The 17,683-nt window shown below is 50.8% G+C and overlaps 1 protein-coding gene across 2 annotated transcripts in view; it reads right to left on the bottom strand.

The window, feature by feature from the left end:
- ZFHX3 (zinc finger homeobox 3) overlaps nucleotides 1-17,683 on the bottom strand; it is a 235,300-nt gene that overhangs the window by 143,399 nt on the left and 74,218 nt on the right. The window contains exons 2-3 of one of the 2 annotated variants that reach the window (XM_047078686.1): nucleotides 11,578-14,336; nucleotides 6,146-6,642 (exon numbers count right to left, since the gene is read on the bottom strand). In XM_047078686.1, coding sequence (XP_046934642.1) covers nucleotides 6,146-6,642; nucleotides 11,578-14,290 — 3,210 coding nt within the window. In that variant the 5' untranslated portion in view covers nucleotides 14,291-14,336. The remainder of the gene's footprint in view (nucleotides 1-6,145; nucleotides 6,643-11,577; nucleotides 14,337-17,683) is intronic. The other variant, XM_047078688.1, reaches the window with a different exon arrangement.

The following is a 17,683-nucleotide window of genomic DNA, read 5'->3' as shown; positions in this document are numbered from 1 at the left end:
GGTACGATACTGTACACACGCCCATTCCAATTTTGTAGAATGCCTGTTATACACAAAAGGAAGGGAAATATAAATACACTGTTGCACAGGAGGATTAGGTTGATAGTTATTTTCACTTGTACTTTCCTGAATTTTTCAAATTTTCCACAGTGAACATAGATTACTCATATTAATTATTTTACCATAAAAATAAGGAATCTACATTTTATCAGTAGCTTACACTTGAGACAAACATGGAATGCTAGTCTAGTAAGAAATAATTCAGAATAATATTCTAAAAGGGTCTTATCAGCTCTTTACCATGCACAAAAAAAAGATTTAAAAAGGGAAAAATAAAGACAAAACAAAAATATTAATATCATTTAAAAAAAAGAAAGTGCTACAGTGTTAGGGTTGTTCAATGGTAGCATGGACTTTTTAAAACTAGCCACATCTAGTAAGATCTCAGTTTTGTTAAGGCAAAAGGCAAAAGAGAACACTGACCTTACCTTATTGACATGAGGGTGTGTATAATACTATAACCACAGGGATCCAGGCAAAGTTTGTGCATAAAGCCAGCCAATCAGCTGAATGAATGTGTTGAACGAAATAACACTCATGGGGCGCGGGGTGGATTCAGATCAAGGTGGGTGGGACGGTTCTGACCGGAAGGGAGGGCAAGGACCCTGTGCAGAGAGATGTCTACCATTCACAATGCACACACTGGCAATATACTTGCCATGTATGTTCCTCCATCATACACTGCCCACAGTTACTACGGCAGTAAAGGATTAACTATGTCATGGCATAAACACTCCCTCCTAAGAAGATGTGGCCTTTCAATCTTCTTAGAGTCTCCTTTAAATTACTCGTGGTCACAAATTTCACCAGAGCCAACCCCGGCTCTGCAGGAATGACCACGGGGCCCACAGGTAGTCTCCCAGCCCTGCTCCAGGAGGCCCACATCTGTGAACCCAACAATCAAGTGAGGGAAATGAACTTCAAATGCCCTGCTGCTCTAGGAGACAGAGGGCATGGAGAACTAAATGGGCTAAAATTTACCATAACATCTGGCTTTTCACACCTTCTGAATCAAACATTCCCCTCCTTTCATTTTTGCATGAAGGCACCAAGGTATGGAAAGAAGAAGGCAAAAGAATGCCCTTAACAAAAAAAAAAAAAAAAAAAGTCAACCTAATGAGAAAACAAGGTTTGAGGACACTAGTTCCAGAATGACGATGTAAACCAGATGACACTAGACCAAGTGCTTCAAACATGGTAGCCGCACCAGGGAGGAGAGGACAGGGAGGGAGGCAAGGCTCACCAGAGGATCCACGCTATCTGCTTTCCAAGCAAGACAAAGGCTACCAGTCTTTGAAGCATGAAGCATGCAGCTGTCTTCCTAAGACAGTCTGTCCCCGAAGTGTACCCATAAAGGAGCACGAAGAATGCAGAAATCTTTGTTGGATTTGTTCTACGTCTTCTGATTTGCCCGACCACCCTGTGATGAATTTATGGCCCTGTTGGGAGAGAGCCCCAGTGAGTTTATGAGTCTGGGGAAGAACTGAGAAGGTGGATTCTCAGAGTCTGACAGAGGGTTTCCTACTTCCTCCCACCACATAGAATCCCAATAGGGTGGCAAGTGTTAAAGTCCACTATGTGGAGAATGTGGGTGTGTGTTTTCAGTCAACTGGTGCCATACTTTACCTCTACTTTAAGCCAAGTAGAGGTGGTGTTTCACCGTCTGCCCCGTTGGCCCAAGGTAGCTCACATGGGGCCCAGACCCAACTCCATGGGAGATGACCTCCTCTGTGTATAATTTAAGGTTAATATGAAACCATCAGGCTTGGTCTAATCAAAGGCACCTCAGCTGGGAACTCTGAGTAATAGAGTTACTATTGGGGGGGGGGGGGTGGTGGCAGGAGGGGGCGGTTCTTAATCCATCTGCTAAAATTGATGGATTTCTAGTCCAATGACTCTCAGGTGAAGAAAAGTATCAAAAGAAAAAGCAGATCCTAACAGCTGACAAGTATACACTGATCTCTATCTGTCCTCTCTGCACTCTCCTCCCTCAAGCAGAAGATGCCACAAATTTTAGGGAGCTCACTATGGATGCCACATAGCAGGGAAGTCCAGGTAAACACGTAAGGGCCCACACTAGCTGTGAACGCACACACGGCGGACTCAGGACCTATGCTAGCTTGGAGAGGAGCAGAGGGCAGGCATCTGTCAGTACCTGCCGCTCCCTTGTTTAAGGTAAGCAAAGGCACCCCGCATCTCTACAGCTCTACAGGTGGAAGGAGTGGGGGAGTGGCCAGGTCCCCAAAGACAAGAGTGATCCATTTATGAGGGAAAGCAGAAAGGGGCGGAATTCAAGTTCTGGAGCTCCAGCCCCGATGAGAGACAAGTACCTTTCCCACCCACAACACGCTTCCATTCTGGCTCAGATGAATCACTACAGACAGAAACCAAGGACCCAGCCTCTAAGCTGGACTGGAGCTGCTGGCCCTTCCCGACTGGGTGGATCAACCACAGTGCCCCATCACAGCAGGTGTGAGCATATGGGCGGAGGACCTCTAGGGGCTAGACCAGAGCCCACAACTCTTTAAGACACACAAAAAAAACCACTGAAGGAATTCAGTCCTAAGTGTTTCACTAAGTGACCTGGAGGCCCAGAGAAAGGGAAGAGCCTTATCTGATGCCAGAGGCTCTCCAGCCCACCTCCCACCCAAAACTCCCCTCCACTCCTAGGAGGTAGGGAGGAAGAATTCACCGAACATTAATCTCCATTGAAAAATGGCTCTCACACAATCACAACTTGACAATTCCATGCAAGCAAGGGTGATAATATCAGCAGGGTTTTTTGTTTGTTTCTGCCCTTCTCTAGGTAGGTGGGGTTGGGGTAGTGGATTAACGAAACCCTCTCTCAGTCCAGATTGGAAATTCTCTCACGCTTTCAGACAGCTCAGTGTTAATACAGCAACGTATGTCCCAGCACTTATGACACCAAGAGAAGGGACCCTGGACCGGTGTGAGGTCAAACGACAAACCAGAAAGCTACGCCTCTGCTTGCATCTCCTGAGATGGCTGTTCTAGCTCCTCCAACATGAAAAAGGAAGAGGAGGGAATAAAGACCTCAGTTGAAAGAGAGGGTTGAGAGACCCATTAGGAAGTCCAGTACACCATGGCTGCTCGAGCAGGTGCAGCACAAAGCAAGTTGGGACTTTCCCTGACCAAATGATGTCTAATTTGCCAAGGCACCGGGATGGGGCAGGGTGGGGGCCAGGACAGGTTGGGGGGCAGGGTGGGAAGTGAGGATGGGGTGAGTAAAGAGGGCTGTGTGTGAGAAGCCTGGTGCCCTCCCCAGGTCAGCAGCATCTGGAGCTGTTTCTCTAGCGGACAGTAAAGAACTCGATTACATCCAGTTAACTGTGCTCTAAACTGATTATGCATGTGCTGGGCTAATGGATTACATTAGCAAGAGGAAAAATCACATGCAATCAATCTCCATTTACTACAGGCCACACCAGGGCCTAGAGAAAAACTGACTCTCAACCACCTCCAGGCCCCACCCCAAATCTATGGACTCGTGACACCCTACGACAGTGAGCCCCCTCAGCGGCAAAGCAAGTCTGTCTTAATCACACCGCAGGACAGAAAGGCTTGGCGCACGCATTGGAAGAAGCCCATCTCCGTGTCACTCAGGGGTGGGTGAGAGAGCTCCCCGCCCCCACAGCAGAGCCACAGCAAGCAGAGGGACATTCATTACCCAAGGACTAATGAGACCAGACTCATGACCTACGGCTCCTGACACACAGAATTCTGCTCTGAATGTGGGGAACGTTCACCCCCGGGGTTGTGTCGGCCAAGTGCACTGTTTGGAGACTTCTTTAGACACTGGTTCCCCAGTTCTATCCCACACCCCAACATCTGTGGCCCACCTGCACTGCCTTTTTTGACGAGGAGTCTTCTTCATCTTTTAAATTCAAAAGAGAGACAGAGAGAGAGAAAATAAGGCCAAGGAGGATGAGTGTCCACAGTTCAGCAAAACACAAACGGAAACACACAAATGGCTCCCTTACATCCATCCAGGAAACTACCTCAACCTGACTTGCTAAGTGTGATGCGTGAAGGTGTCCTGGGGACCAAAAAAAGGTATAATCTCAGAGAATCCTCCGGGCTCCAGGCCCCTCAGAAGCAAAGTCAAGGGCGTGATATACTCTTACTGGAGAATGTACTGTGGAAAGTTCATCACCGCCATGTAGGTTTTATAATGAATCTAAAGGGCCTTTCTCCCCTCAGATGGAAGAGGACAGTTGCTTGCCAACTCTAAACAGCCTTGGTCAAAGTGGTAGACAGTCTTCCATGACCATGGGGAGTGCTCCGAACTAATTTTTCTCAGTCGGGTCCTTTGGAAATAGTTTTCCTATGGGTTTCCCGTCAGGTTTTCTTGACCACAATCAGTACCGCGCTACGGCCACGGGAGACCTCTAACTTAAAGTGACTGCCAGGAGCCTCTTCTGTTAATGGTGACACAAAACTAAGCCATCCAGTGAGGTTCTTGCTGACTTATAACACAAGGGGTTCAGCTGCTTGGCGTCCAGACCTTCCCCAATGCACCACGCCAGCCTGTCTGTGCCGGAGTCGGCAGGCGATTCTAGAACCCTCTATTTCTACTGCCTCACTTCTGCTTTCTCTTCCTTTCCCTAAAATGGTTTCTCATCCACTCTACCCAGGACTCTCGCCAAGCTGAAAACGAGCAATTGTAAAATGAATTACAGTTATCAATCTCGACAGAGACTGACATGGGGAAAGGACCTGAGGTCTTCCTTATTTGAAGTCTCCCTTTAAAATCGCCAGGAGTAGAAAGGGGATTAAAACTAGCTCAGGGTCAAAAGAAGCGCCCCCTGGCCCCAAAGAAGATGTGGGAAATGGCATGAAAGGAAAGAGGGGAGGCCGATAATAAAAGGGAGGAAAATGCAAAGAGAGAGTGAGGGTGTGGAAGGTATGTGGGAGGAGGCTGGGCAGATTTATGACGATTTGTACCTGATTGTTCATACTAAAGCCATTATGGGATGATTAGAGAAAAAGGTGAGGCTTTAAGTCCAGTGAAAATCAATAGAAACGTCTGGAGCAATTCTGCCTCGCAAGTGAAAGGACTATTTACAGTATCTGAGCACCTCCTCCTCACCGTTACCGTTACTGTCTATGGATTGAGAGAAAGACTGGAGGGGGTGGGAGGAAGGAAGGGGAGGGAGGGAGGGAGGGAAGAATGGAGGGAGGGAGAAAGGAAGGAAGGAAGGGAAGAAGGGAGGGAGGGAGGGAGGGAGGAAAGAAAGGAGGGAGTGAAGGAGAGGAGGGGCCAGGAGGGGAAGGGAGGGGAGGGGAGGGGAGACAGAGGGAGAGGAAGAGGATGGAAGAAGCCCAGGGGGAAAAAGGGGAGATGCAAACATGAGATAGAGAAAGGGGCACAGAACAAAAAGAACAGAGGAGCCCCCTTAACTGATCCCAATTTTCCCAATAGCACGTGCCACCTTCTAGTCAACTATGCACTGTATTTATCACCTACCTCCCTGCAAAAGAATGGAAGCGCCATGAGGGCAGGAATTTTTTTTGTCTGTTTTGTGCATGGAGGTGGGCATGTGTCCAGAACAGCACCTGCTATACAGTAGGTGCTCAATACGTACCTAATGAATGGATGAATGAACGAATGGATGAAGGAATGAACCAAGGCACAAACGAACTAAGTCCTCCAGAGGCATTTAGGAGAGAAGAGATTAAGGGGCGCGGGGTGGGGACGAGATGGAAAGGGAGAACATCAAGCATGCATGAGAAAGGGACAACACAGGAGCACGAGGGTACACAAAAGCCACAACTAACAACTCAAGGGGAAAAAAGCCAACTGTAAAGACACTGTCGATGGGGAAGTATCGGGCTGCTGTCAACGGAACCCGCCCTCCGAAACAGGCACGTCTCAAAAACAACCTTCAGGTGGCAGAAGCTGCCACCGCACTGCAGCTTCACCAGGAAGCGGATGCCAACTCCCCTTCCAACACCAGGTTACCATCCAGCCACCAGCCCCGCCGCGACACAGCCCGTCCCCTGTCCCCAGCACCCAGCACCCAGGGATCCGAGGCATGCCTTCCAGAAGCAGCCCGGGGCTCACCTTGTACAGCTTCAGGCTGGCCTCGTGTCTGGAGTTGACCGTGTGCAGCCGCAGCTTCTCCAGGCTGTTGGTGTAGTAGTCACACGCGTTGCACTTGAGGTGGACAGGGTTGCCGATGGCCACACACTTGAGCCGCCACTCATTGGCTTTGCCACCCTCCTTGATGTGGGCCACCAGCTGGTACTTCTGCACATGCTTGTCGGTCTTACAGTGCAGCTGGAAGTTGGCCTTGAGCTGGGTGTTGTAGCGGCAGAGTTTGCACTGGTACGAGTCCCCCATCACGGCCTTCCACTCGTCCTCCGGGAGGCTGCGCTCCACATTCATGTGCAGCCCCAGCATGTCCAGGTTGTCCGTGGTGAACTTGTTGCACACGGCACACTGGAAGAGCTTCAGAGACGGGTCGTTGGTCTGGATGAAACTCTCGCCCAGGTTCATCAGCTCCTCCGACACCAGTTGCCCGCCCCCGAGGCGCATGTCTAGGGGGATCTCACCGCCCACTGTGGGGAAGGAGAGGGGAAGAGAATCAGCGGCCGGGCTCACAGATGCAGCTGAGGCACCCCCCAGCCTCCCTGACCCTCAGCCTAGGTTCCAGGAGAAAAAAGATCCCATTTCAAGTGTTGCAAGGTGCTACGACCTGGAAACACCACCACCCCCCCACAAAAAATCAACTTTATGCATAATTATGTGTTCAGATCTTTTCCTGTGGACTTTCTGAAATTTGTAAAAGGTTTCATGTTTTTTGCCCCACTTTGGAAAAGAATACCTAGAAGCACAGTCTCTTGAATATTTCAGTTCGGCCCCTCACTCTAATCCAAGAAAAGACGGGAATAAGCATCATTCACTAGACAACAGAATCTGAAACTCCAGACCCCTCAAAGTTGGAAATGAGTTACAGCTGTAATCTAAGATATGAAGCCTTCAAGGTAAATGAGAATCGGGCCCAGAATTTATCTAAAGCAGCACTGCCCAACAGGACTTTCTACAATGATGGAAACATGTCGTACCTGCACGGTCTGGTGTGCTAGTCACTAACCACGTGTGGCTGGTGAACACTTAAAATACGGCCAAGTTGCAGCCAAGCGACTGAATTTTTTATTGTATTTCTTTTTAATTCATTTAATTTAGATAGCCACATGTGGCTAGTGGCTCCCACAGTGGAGAGCGCAGCTCTAAATCTGAGATTTAGGGGACGGTCTCCCTATTCCTCATCACGCCCCGCGGGTCAATAGTCTACCTGCCTGTCAACGGTGCCAGCTCCTCCCACATGTCCCCAAGAATATAATCACTCCCCTTTTCTGAGCCCCCACGGTGCATGAAATGTTAGGTCTGCTATGGGCCATGTCACATTCTCCTCTGTCATCAACCACATGCAGAGCCACGTGCTGCCCGGTGTCCCCATCAGGGTACAGCCTCTTTAGGGCAGGGGCCCAGGCTTCTCCTGGCTGAACCTCTAGAGACCGCCCAGCCCCCTACACAGATGCTGTGCAGGACAAGGCTAAAGGGGAACCAGAATGTTACAGGTTCAGGAAGTGGATCCAGGTGGGCAGTGAAACGCAAAGGTCAGCTCAGAGTCCCCCCAAAAGGGTCTGAGAAAGCTCTTCTCTGCCCTTCTCGCCCTGGTTGTTTTTCAGCTCTACAGTGCCCTGCACAAACTGGGGATGGGCTCTCACTCACCAGTGGTAAATTAATACTGCAAGCTCTTACTTATACCACAAAATAGGCTTGGAAACAGCAGCCTTCTCTCCATTACCTAGCAGCATAAAGTCCAGCAGAACGCTGAGCACTGGCTTCTATTTTTTGCCTCTCCCCCCAAACGCACGCACACTTGAGCTATTATGTCTGCCCCTGCCCCTCCCCAACTGACACTCAGACTTGACCTTTTACATGTGGTTGGCCTGAGGTTTTGTTTTATTTTGTTTTGTTTTAATGACTGATTACAATCCAAGTTAGCGGCTAATCAAATAAAAGATTTTTTTTTAATGATTTTCTTATTTATGCTACATGAGGCACCTCTAGTGAGAAGATCAGTTACAAGGTTCTACCGAGCTGACTGGCTGCATGTGAAGCCTGTGGACAATCTAGCAAGCCGCAGAAATCTTTTGCGCGTGCATTCCAGAAGGCTCAGGAAGCTTTCTGCTTGTCTTCTCCCCTGCCATCTCCCCTGGTGAGAGGAGCCTTAACTAAGACATTCTTTTTAGGACGAGAGAGAAAAAGAGGAGGGGGGGGAAAAAAAGCCTAAAAGCTCCATCCCTTAATGGGGACAAAGGCCAGGTAGCATCCATGAAACATACGCTGTGTTCAGTAAAAGCAGAAATTGCCCAGAGGGTAAGACAAGGAGCAAACATATATTTGTTTCTGATGCCAACCACCTGAAGCATCAAATCTTCTCCACTTTTTAAATTTAACCTCAGCACATCAATATTGCTCTAAAGAGAAATTCAGCTGTCACTTGCTGGATGCCTGAGTAAAAATGAGAAATCCTCACACACACAGAGGAAATAAGTCCCTATTCCCATTCCAAGCTCTTGAAATGCAAATCAAAGACACAGAGAAGCAGTGAAATGAAGGCGACAGGAAAGCCAAAACTCCCTCCGAGAACTCTACCTTGGAGGAATGAACACAGGGCTCAGAATCCTACAAATCTGTAGAGCTAGAAGGAACTAATTCAGCCTCCAGGAAGTGGCAGAACCTCACCCATTTCTCAGGAAGTTAGGAAGAGAGCCCCCGTGAGTGAGAACTCAGCCGGTGTTTACTCTTGAAGCTACACCGGAGGTAACATCTCTGTGAGGGGGGAACCCCACCTTCCCACACGCACCCAAATCTAATACTTAGAATTTACACCCTGGCACAAGAGCCCACCCATGAGCACATCGTCAGAGAGGCACGTGCATTAAAAGACACCTTCTAGACCCAAAGGCAGAAGCAGAGGACCTCGTAAACCTCATGCAGATGTCCTGTAGCTAAGGCGGCTACCTGGAAAAGCAGATACCCCGCCAGCTGTTTCTCAGTGCTGTGCTCAACTTGATCATCGAAAGCGATGTCTGGAAGGATATTCAGATGGCTTCGAGTCTAATATCTTATCTACAAATGGCAGCAAAATCCAACCAGACCAGACCAAAGCGTGCCAGCCCTCTCCTTAAAGCCCTCCAGAAAGAAAGCCTTCCCAGAAGCAGCATCTGTTTGGTATCACAAGAAAGAAGGCTCTGTCAAAAGAAGTATGAGAATAATAACTTCGTAAGCAGAAATGTATTTCACAAAAACATTTTTCCCCCTGCGGAGCCCAGGAATACCCAGTAACACCTACAGCCTGCTCACAAATGGCCTCAAGAAAGATTGGCAGAGTTGCATTTAGGACTTAATGTTTTGGCTCTTTCACATTTGCATACATCCGCTTCTACCGAGGTCCTACGACTTACTCTACAGGACCTCTGGACACATGCTCTCATACCCACACCCACTCAGGCTTCCAGGATAAAGGATCTGGGACTCTAGCTCCATCTCAGCTGTTCTTGTGCACTAAGGGCACAGAAGGTTTCCAGAGACTTACCTTGGCTGATAAGCAGTAACCCTGAAAATTCAAGGACCTTTGCTTGGCTGACCTGGAAAAAGCCCTTAGAAGGAAAAGCTCTATTCTCTTTAAGAAATAAAGTATGGATCTGCTATACATGTCCAGAACACAGGGATTTATTCTACCATTTCTTTTCCATCTGCCATATGCCCATAATGCATGATGCCCCGCAGACTCACAGACACTTGCGTAAAAGCAAAATATTTTTCTACCACTTAATTCAAGTCTTAGTCAGAATTACTGGTTTTCAAGGTAATTAAAAAGATCTCACTTTGACCCAGTATGAACCTATCCATTTTCTGTGTCTTCATTCTACCTACATTACATTTGATTTACTCCAAGATCTGCCTCCCCAAGATTTTAAATCTCCAGATGAGAAAACCTCAATTCCCATAGGCTTTAAAAAAAAAAAAAAAAAAAAAAAAAAAGGCTTACAGTATGATGCCATCCCTTGGTGTGCAAACCCTATGGTTCACTCTGGGGACAAATAAAATAATTGATTTCTGTGCATCCATTATTAACCAGTTGGTAAAACATCTTCAAATCGTTTGGTAATAAAGGATCCACGGGTCAATATTCCAAAACAGAAAATAAGATTAAAGTAGTAAGAATTCGCAGGAAAAACAAATTAAATGCTATGAAATATAACTCATCAGCAGCGATTAGCACTAAAACACCATACGAAGACGTGCCAACTGGGGAGGCTTGGCCCCTGGCATTAACCTAAACCATGTCAGATTAAAAGTTATCTGCTCACACTTTGTTGCTGAGAACAACTTATTCCTGTGTCAGAAGGAATACTGCTTAATCCAGGCCACCACCTTGGTCCCAAGAGGTTAGCCGGGTCAGGGGACAGAGAGCAGGCAGTGCCTGTCTGAGGCACAGGTGGTGGGAGCAGCAACAGCCCCCATCATACTGGTCCTTGTAAAAGTGATTTGTACATTCTCTCGCTATAGAGGCTCTACCCTAAAAGTGATTGTGATTCTTTTGATGCAAAGACCGATGACTTTTGGCATCCAAATCCTATCCTCTTGATCCGATTCTAGGTCAATTAAGCCAGTTGGTAAGACTTGCTGTCCGGACACGGCCAACTCACCTTCTCCAACATGGGTTGTTTTTTCACGGCCGACAAAGGCTCCATTAACCATCATCTAATGGATATTAGAATTCAACTTTCTTTGATGTACAATTCTAGAATGTATTCATTTTTCGTCTAGCACACCACTCTTTATGGTGCCCCGGGGCAATTTAATTCCCAACTATACTTATCAGCGACAACTCACGCAAAACAAAAAAGAAAAGAACGCGTCTCTTTCATGGAGATCCTCGTGAACACACCCGAGAACTTTGAGCACTTATCTGGATGGCTCCCTGCTCGGCACAGAACCCAGCGTTGAGTTATCTGAATAAGGTACACTGTGATTTCGAGTCGCTCTTATGGAGAGGACTGTCCCTGTTTACAACTTGAACGGCAGTTTCCTGTAGATTAGAGTAAATATCTAATGGAACCCAGAAGTTTCAGATAATTGGGGCGATTTTTCAAATTGAGAAAGAGATGAAGAAAGAGAAGACGGGAAGAGAAAGGGATGTTGACCGGAAGCCAAAAACTAGAGGAAACCCTTCAACTTTAATCCCAGCCTGTGCAGCCGGAGTATTACCACGTGTGGGTGCTGAATACATACGACCCCCCACAGGCACACAAGGGGTCCTTGAGAAAAACACCTGACAGTCAGACACTCGAGTGTATACAACACCACTCTGGAGAAAATCAGCATCAGCCGAATCCACAGGACCTCAGTCTATTCTCGGTTCTCCCCAGTTAAACTCAAGTCACCAGAACAAACAAACACGGAGTCAGCCTCACCTAGAGCAGGCGTCATGGCGGCCATGGGCCCGGCGGGATCCAGCTGGAATCCACTCATCATGAACTGGGCGTCCGAGGCAGTGTTGTCCATCTTCAGGTTGGGCAGGTTCATGTTCTGGGCCAGGTAGTACTGGTAAAGCTCGGCCTCGGCGGGCGAGGGCAGGCTGCCGAGGCCCAGGTGGCGGTTGTGTTGAATCTGGGACATGTTCTGCTGCAGCAGCATCATGTTATGCATGTGCTTCTCGCTGGTCATGTGGATGCGCAGGTTCCTGGCCACGTTGGTCTCGTAATCGCACACCTCGCACCGCCAGGTGGGTTTGGTTTTTGGTTTGGTGGGCGAGGGGGCCCCACAGGAGCTGCCAATGTTGGCCGCTGCGGCCGCGGCCGCCGCCGCCGCTGCCGCCGCCCCGGCCGAGTGGCTGAACACCTGCTCCCCCCCTCCGTTCTGCAGGTTCTGCATGTTGTTGAGATGCTTGTCGGACTGCATATGAATACTGAGGTTGCCTTTGGTAGTTGTGGAGTAGTTACACACCTCACAGCGGAAAGGCTTGTAACCACACGTGTAGCTCTCACCTCGTGCCAACCGAGGGTGGGGCTGCCCGCTTTTGCAGTAGACACAGGAGCCCCCCGGTTCCGGGTGCTTCTCCTTCATGTGAGCCTCCAGTGTCTGCTGGTACTTGTAGTGCCAGTTGCACTTGGGGCACTTAAGTGTCTTACATGAGTTACGAGAATGCATCATGGTCATGTGGCCGCCCAGCGAGCGGGAGGAGCCCAGGACCGTGTCGCATTTGGGGCACTCCACGCCGCTCCCCGAGGGGCATTCCCCAACCCCAAGCTCGCAGAGGGAGCCAGCGTGCTGGTGATGGGGGACAAAGCCCCCATCGTCGCCCTCTGTGCTTTCATTTGGTTCTGGTGCTGTGGCATTGTCTTTATTGGCACTTTCGTCAGCAAAGTCCAGCCTCCTGCCGCCCTCTGCCACATTGGCCCTGACGCCCTCACTGTTAAAGCTTAAACGATTCCTCCTGTTCGCACCATCAAAGACAACAAAGGAAGAAGCAGAATTAGAACTAGTAGAAGCTGTGCCCCTCGACAGGGTCTGGAGCACATTAGGCATTAAGGGGGAGTTAGAAATGCTTTGGTTTGAGAGAGCAAGGTCCTTTTTGCTGCTGCTACCTGCCACGGCCCCAGCCTCCTCGTGGGGCCTGTCCTCCAGTTCGTCGTCCAACTCGCTTGGAAAGAGTCCTTTGCAACCCTCGTCTTCCTCCTCCTCTTCTTCCTCCTCTTCTTCTTCCTCCTCCTCCTCTGCCTCTTCTTCCTCCTCTTCCTCCTCTGCCTCCTCCTCGGCTGGCTCTGCTTTCTCGGAGAAACAATCCGGATCGCCTACTTCTTGCTTCTCTCCTTCTGCTGCCCCAGAGTCCTTGCCCTCTGAGGATTTGGTAGGACTGGAGGCCAGAGGCCCCAGGGGGACTGAGGTAATGGGGGTCTTCAGGACCGAGCTGGTGAGCCCGCCAAGGTTCAAGAGGGTGCTGGGGGTCAAGATACCAGCCTGGGGCTGCTCGGGGCCGGCAGCAGAGCCGGCTGGGAGAGCCTCCTCCCCTTCCATCCGAATGCCACTAAATTTCCCATAAAAACTGTGTCCGGGGCCTATGAGGTTAGCCGTAGAAACTAAAGGGTGTTGAAAGTTTTTGTTTTTTGGTTCCAAAAAACTCACAAGGGGTTCCTTGTCTTTGCCAATCCCTTGGATGATAGCGGAGATGTTCTTATTGCTAAGAATTTTCCGCTCGTCTTCACTCAGGGTCATTCGATGGTCGTGCACCGCGTGGGTCACAAACGAACGGACGTACCCGAAGGAGAGTTTGCACAGGAAGCACATCAAGATGGGCTTCCTCTTGCCGTAGAGCACAAAGCCATCGAATTTGGACAGGTCCACGTTGTTGGGAACATCTTTGGATACGCAGGAGCTTTTGGCGGAGCCGTCGCTGTTCAGGTAATCCTTGTTGCTTTTGTGTCGCACGTCAAACACGCGGAAGCTGTGCAGGACGGGGCTGAGCCCCGTCAGGGCTGAGGTATTCGGGAAAGCCTGGTCTGGGCCCTCAAACCATTTCCCGAAGGATGAGGCTATGTGGAAAGTGTTGATGATCTGTGGGTAGACTGGTGCAGCACAAGAAGGGTCCCCTTGTTTGCCCCCCGCCCCGGGGAGAGAGTTCAGGAAGAGCGAGGGGGGGGGCCCACTGCCGCTGCCACAGGCGCCCCCGCTTTGGGTCAGCTGGCTCAGGCTCTCGACAATGTAGGCCGAGCCGTCGGGCTGGTAGACTATCTCCCCAGCCAGGTTCTCCACATCACTCTCCTCGTCCCCCTCCTCACTGGTGTCGCTCCCGCTCTCCTCCCTCAGGGGCAGCGGGGGGCGCGCGCTGGGACAGTGGTGCTCCATGTAGGTCTGCAGGCTGGCGAAGGAGGCCGAGCACCCGTTGCAGCTGACCTCCTTGCCGGCGGGCTCGGCGGTGGGGCCGGCCGAGGCGGAGCTCTCCGCGAGGCGCTCATTGAAGGGGGCCCTCAGGCTGTCCAGGGGCCCGTGGTTCTCGCTTGTGGACTGCTCCATGCTACTGGGTTTGTCGGGGAGGTGGGTGCTGTTGAGTTCAGTCCATTGCTGGTGCTGAGGGATACCGCACCCATTGTCCTTCCCCGAGACGACGGGCGAGTCACAGCCTTCCATGGTAAGGCCTGCGTAGAGCTTTCATTGCACCCAGTACGGATCGGACCTGAAGAGCGGAGGCAAGGGGGGGAGAGGAGGGAGAGAGGGGGAAGAGAGAGAGAAAGGAAAGAGGTTAGGAGGGCCGAGGCTAGGTCCCGCACAGAGCACTCTAACAGGCTTCTGTCCACACCCACAACAGAGACCGCCAGGGCAGCAGGGACCCCGGCCATCTCCCCCACGTCGTCCAATGAACGCGCAGAGGGCGGGTGAGAGCCCGAGGCATGACGGCCAGGGTCCGTGGCATGAGGGGGGAGCAGGGGGACGAGGGGGGGGGGGCAGACAGGAGACTCCCTCCTTGTCTTCGGACTGTAGCCTCCTCTCCCCCTGGAGACCGGTTCGAATTTCTGTTCTTTGCGAGCACAGTGTGAGAGTCGGGGCTGGGCCTCGAGCCACAGCAGAGGAAGAGGGCCACATTATCTCGCCAGGCCCCACCAAGGATGCAGAATGGCGGCCCTACCGAATAGAGATGGCCAGCTCAAAGTCACTGCCGGCTGCCCACGCTGTCTGTGGGGCAAGGGGACACCAACAGGGAAGGATGGACGAGAGGAGAAAGGTTTTGCACCCCCAGAGAAAGGCTAGTAAACCTGCAAGAGGATACGCTAGCTGATTTAGAGGTGAAGCTGCTGCTGTTGCTCTTACTGGCCAAACGTCTAGTTTGAGAAGTTCAAAGGAAAGTGATGGAGGGCTGCAGGGCTCAGAGAGCAAGCCTGCAGGGCCCAGACACGCTCTGCAGGCCCTCGACAGGGCCTATGCCTGCTTTCATCCTCTGTGGGTCTGGGAAGCATCATCCCATTGTACAAACAGTAACACTGAGGAGCTGAATCTACAAACAGGCCCAATGCCGCCCCGACACTGTGAAGCAGATGGCAGATCTCCAAAATCCCATCTCCAACCCCGCCCCCCTGAACCCACTGAGCACGCCTGCTTGTGAGTGAGCTGGCTTCAGACTAAAAACGTGATGGTGCAAAATCTGAGCTTGACGTATCTGGGAAGACTCTCAACTGGCCGGCTGCCCCTCCGGCAGCGTTGATCTTGCCCTGTCTGGATGGAGCCCGGTCACCACTGGTGTGGTGGTTTCTGCTGTCAGGGATCCTAGCGGCAAGCCGAGACGGCAGCTGGGCTCCACCGGCCCCCATTCCACACCTGCCTCGTAGTTATTAGTAGCTGCTCAAGCAGCTGTCCTTCAGCCCCGGGGCTTTTCCGCTTCCGACTGGAGTGCCACAGAGCTGAATTTGCCCTCTGAGACTTCGCATCCCTGGGGAGGGAGGCATCAGATCCCCCGCCATCGCTCTGCTCCTGTGGCCACATCATCACAGGGGCATTTCTTCCATCCCGGCATGGATCCTACAGTCGACTCAGCCTCTTGGACGGCCCCGATTGTTCAGCTGCAAATCCCAGGCCACACTCCCCCCTACACCTCCTTCCTGGAGAACATTTGGCTGCTTCTCCACCCAACATCTCATTCATACACATCGGAGGAAGGTTTTGGCCGGGTTTGGTCTCTCTCCTTCCCCACCCCACCCCTATGTTCCCATTCTTTTTCATTTCTTGATTCTTGACTGCACAGTAAGCCAACAGCTCCCCCTCGGGAAAAGACAGGGAAGGCAGGTTTACCCGAAGTCTCTGGAGAAATAGCTTTGGAAAAACGTGTCCTGTTTTGTTCAACACACACACACACACGCACACACACACACACACACACGGTACCTCTCAAGCTTATAACCTCAAATTCCATTACAACAAAGTTCCGTGTGCCTTAGAAAAGGCACATTGATTTTAAACAGAGATAACTACATGAAACCAAACCACACAGCAAATGCGATGGGACTTCAGAAGGCTTAGCTGGGATACAGGTGAGAATCCAGGGTGGCTCTTCTTAAGGATGCGCCTGATTGGCTGGACAACATCTGATTGACAGCTCAGGCCAAAAAGGTTGGCAGGCTGAAGGGGCGGGAGGGTTAACAGCCCGATTGTAAAATCAATGTCATAAATGCTTGGTAAGTTACAGGAACATGCTGGAAGGGGAGGCCACGATTGATAAAGGAGAACAGCTTTGATGCTTCACTAGGGACTTGAGTATCGACAGCAAAGCCAATCTCCTCTCCAGCCTGGGCTAGGCCAGAGAAACCTGCAAGCGTTTACCAATTAATTGGTGGGCTTTTCTTGTTCAGCTCTCTCTTACCTCCTCCTCCACAAGCCATCCAGCTAAGCAGTCGGGACCTACAAAAACTTGCCTAACTTTTCTGTTCCCAAGCAAAAGGTGTCCAGCAAGGATGACACTGTGGCCACCTATAAAAGACAGATGACCCCGTGGTGGTGCCACCTGCCCCATCAGAGAGGACACGTGGAATACCACTCATTCACAGAGAGTGACGACAGCCCGTTAAGACACCAGTGGGATAGAAGGGTCCACTTCAGGATCGAGGCTCTGGGCTTCCTTTCAATGCATGCTGGCCACAACAGGCAGAACCATTTCTACCTTGCTAAGTGAGGTGTGCTTCTGGGACAAGTAGCGTCATTCTTCACCAGGGCGCCTGTGAAATGCAGTCTCTCAGGCCCCGCTCCAGATCAGGATCTGCATTTTAACATGATCCCCTGGGGCCAGGCATTAAAGCTTGAGACACTCTCTGCTTCACAACATCTTCACCAGATTGCCATCTTTTCCATGCTTGATGCCTGGACTGCTAGGTAGCCAGGCAGGGTCGGTCTTAGATTCCCCCACCGGTTCTGGGGAGGTGCAGGGATGGGGTGGGAGGTGCAGAGAAGGGACCTGAGGGTAGAGATGAAGCAATCCCTTAAACCTGCCCAATCCTTCAGCTCAAGGACCTCAGGCTCTCCAGAACTCTCCCACCCGGCCGGCTGTCCCTCTCGCTCTGTTTATCAGCCAGTCAATAAGAAAAAGGTAGTTCTTACTTAAGGAGGCAGAAGTCAACTCGGCAGGTCGATCAGCACTCTGTCTGTAAACACGGTTTCCCGTAAAATCAATGATCTTCAGTTACAGAGGGCAGCCTGGGAACCCAGCAGGTCCCCACGCGCTCACACGCAGGCCCACCAGCAGCCTCCGTTGAGACCCTCACACCCCACCCCCAGCTCTGCACCCCATCCCCTCACCCTTCACTCGTGCCAGGGCCAGCTCACGCATACCAACTTACAACCCTTCCTGCAGCCTGCTTGTCTTCTGCTGCTTGTGACCCCAAATTCCCTTTCCAACACAGACACACTCTACTCCTGACCTCCCAGTATGGTACTCAACATGGTCTGTGCATGGTTTTAAGACATCGGTTAGATTTCAAAAGAGCACATCTTTCCAGTAAGACATTCAATGGCAGATATAGGAGTGATCTGGTTCTCTCA

Source organism: Lynx rufus, unplaced genomic scaffold (assembly GCF_022079265.1).
Source record: "Lynx rufus isolate CCGP_SWC_20201006 ecotype Redwood Valley unplaced genomic scaffold, mLynRuf1.p SCAF_16, whole genome shotgun sequence".
In the NCBI taxonomy this organism is placed as follows: domain Eukaryota; kingdom Metazoa; phylum Chordata; class Mammalia; order Carnivora; family Felidae; genus Lynx; species Lynx rufus.
This window is presented reverse-complemented; position numbering and strand designations above follow the sequence as displayed.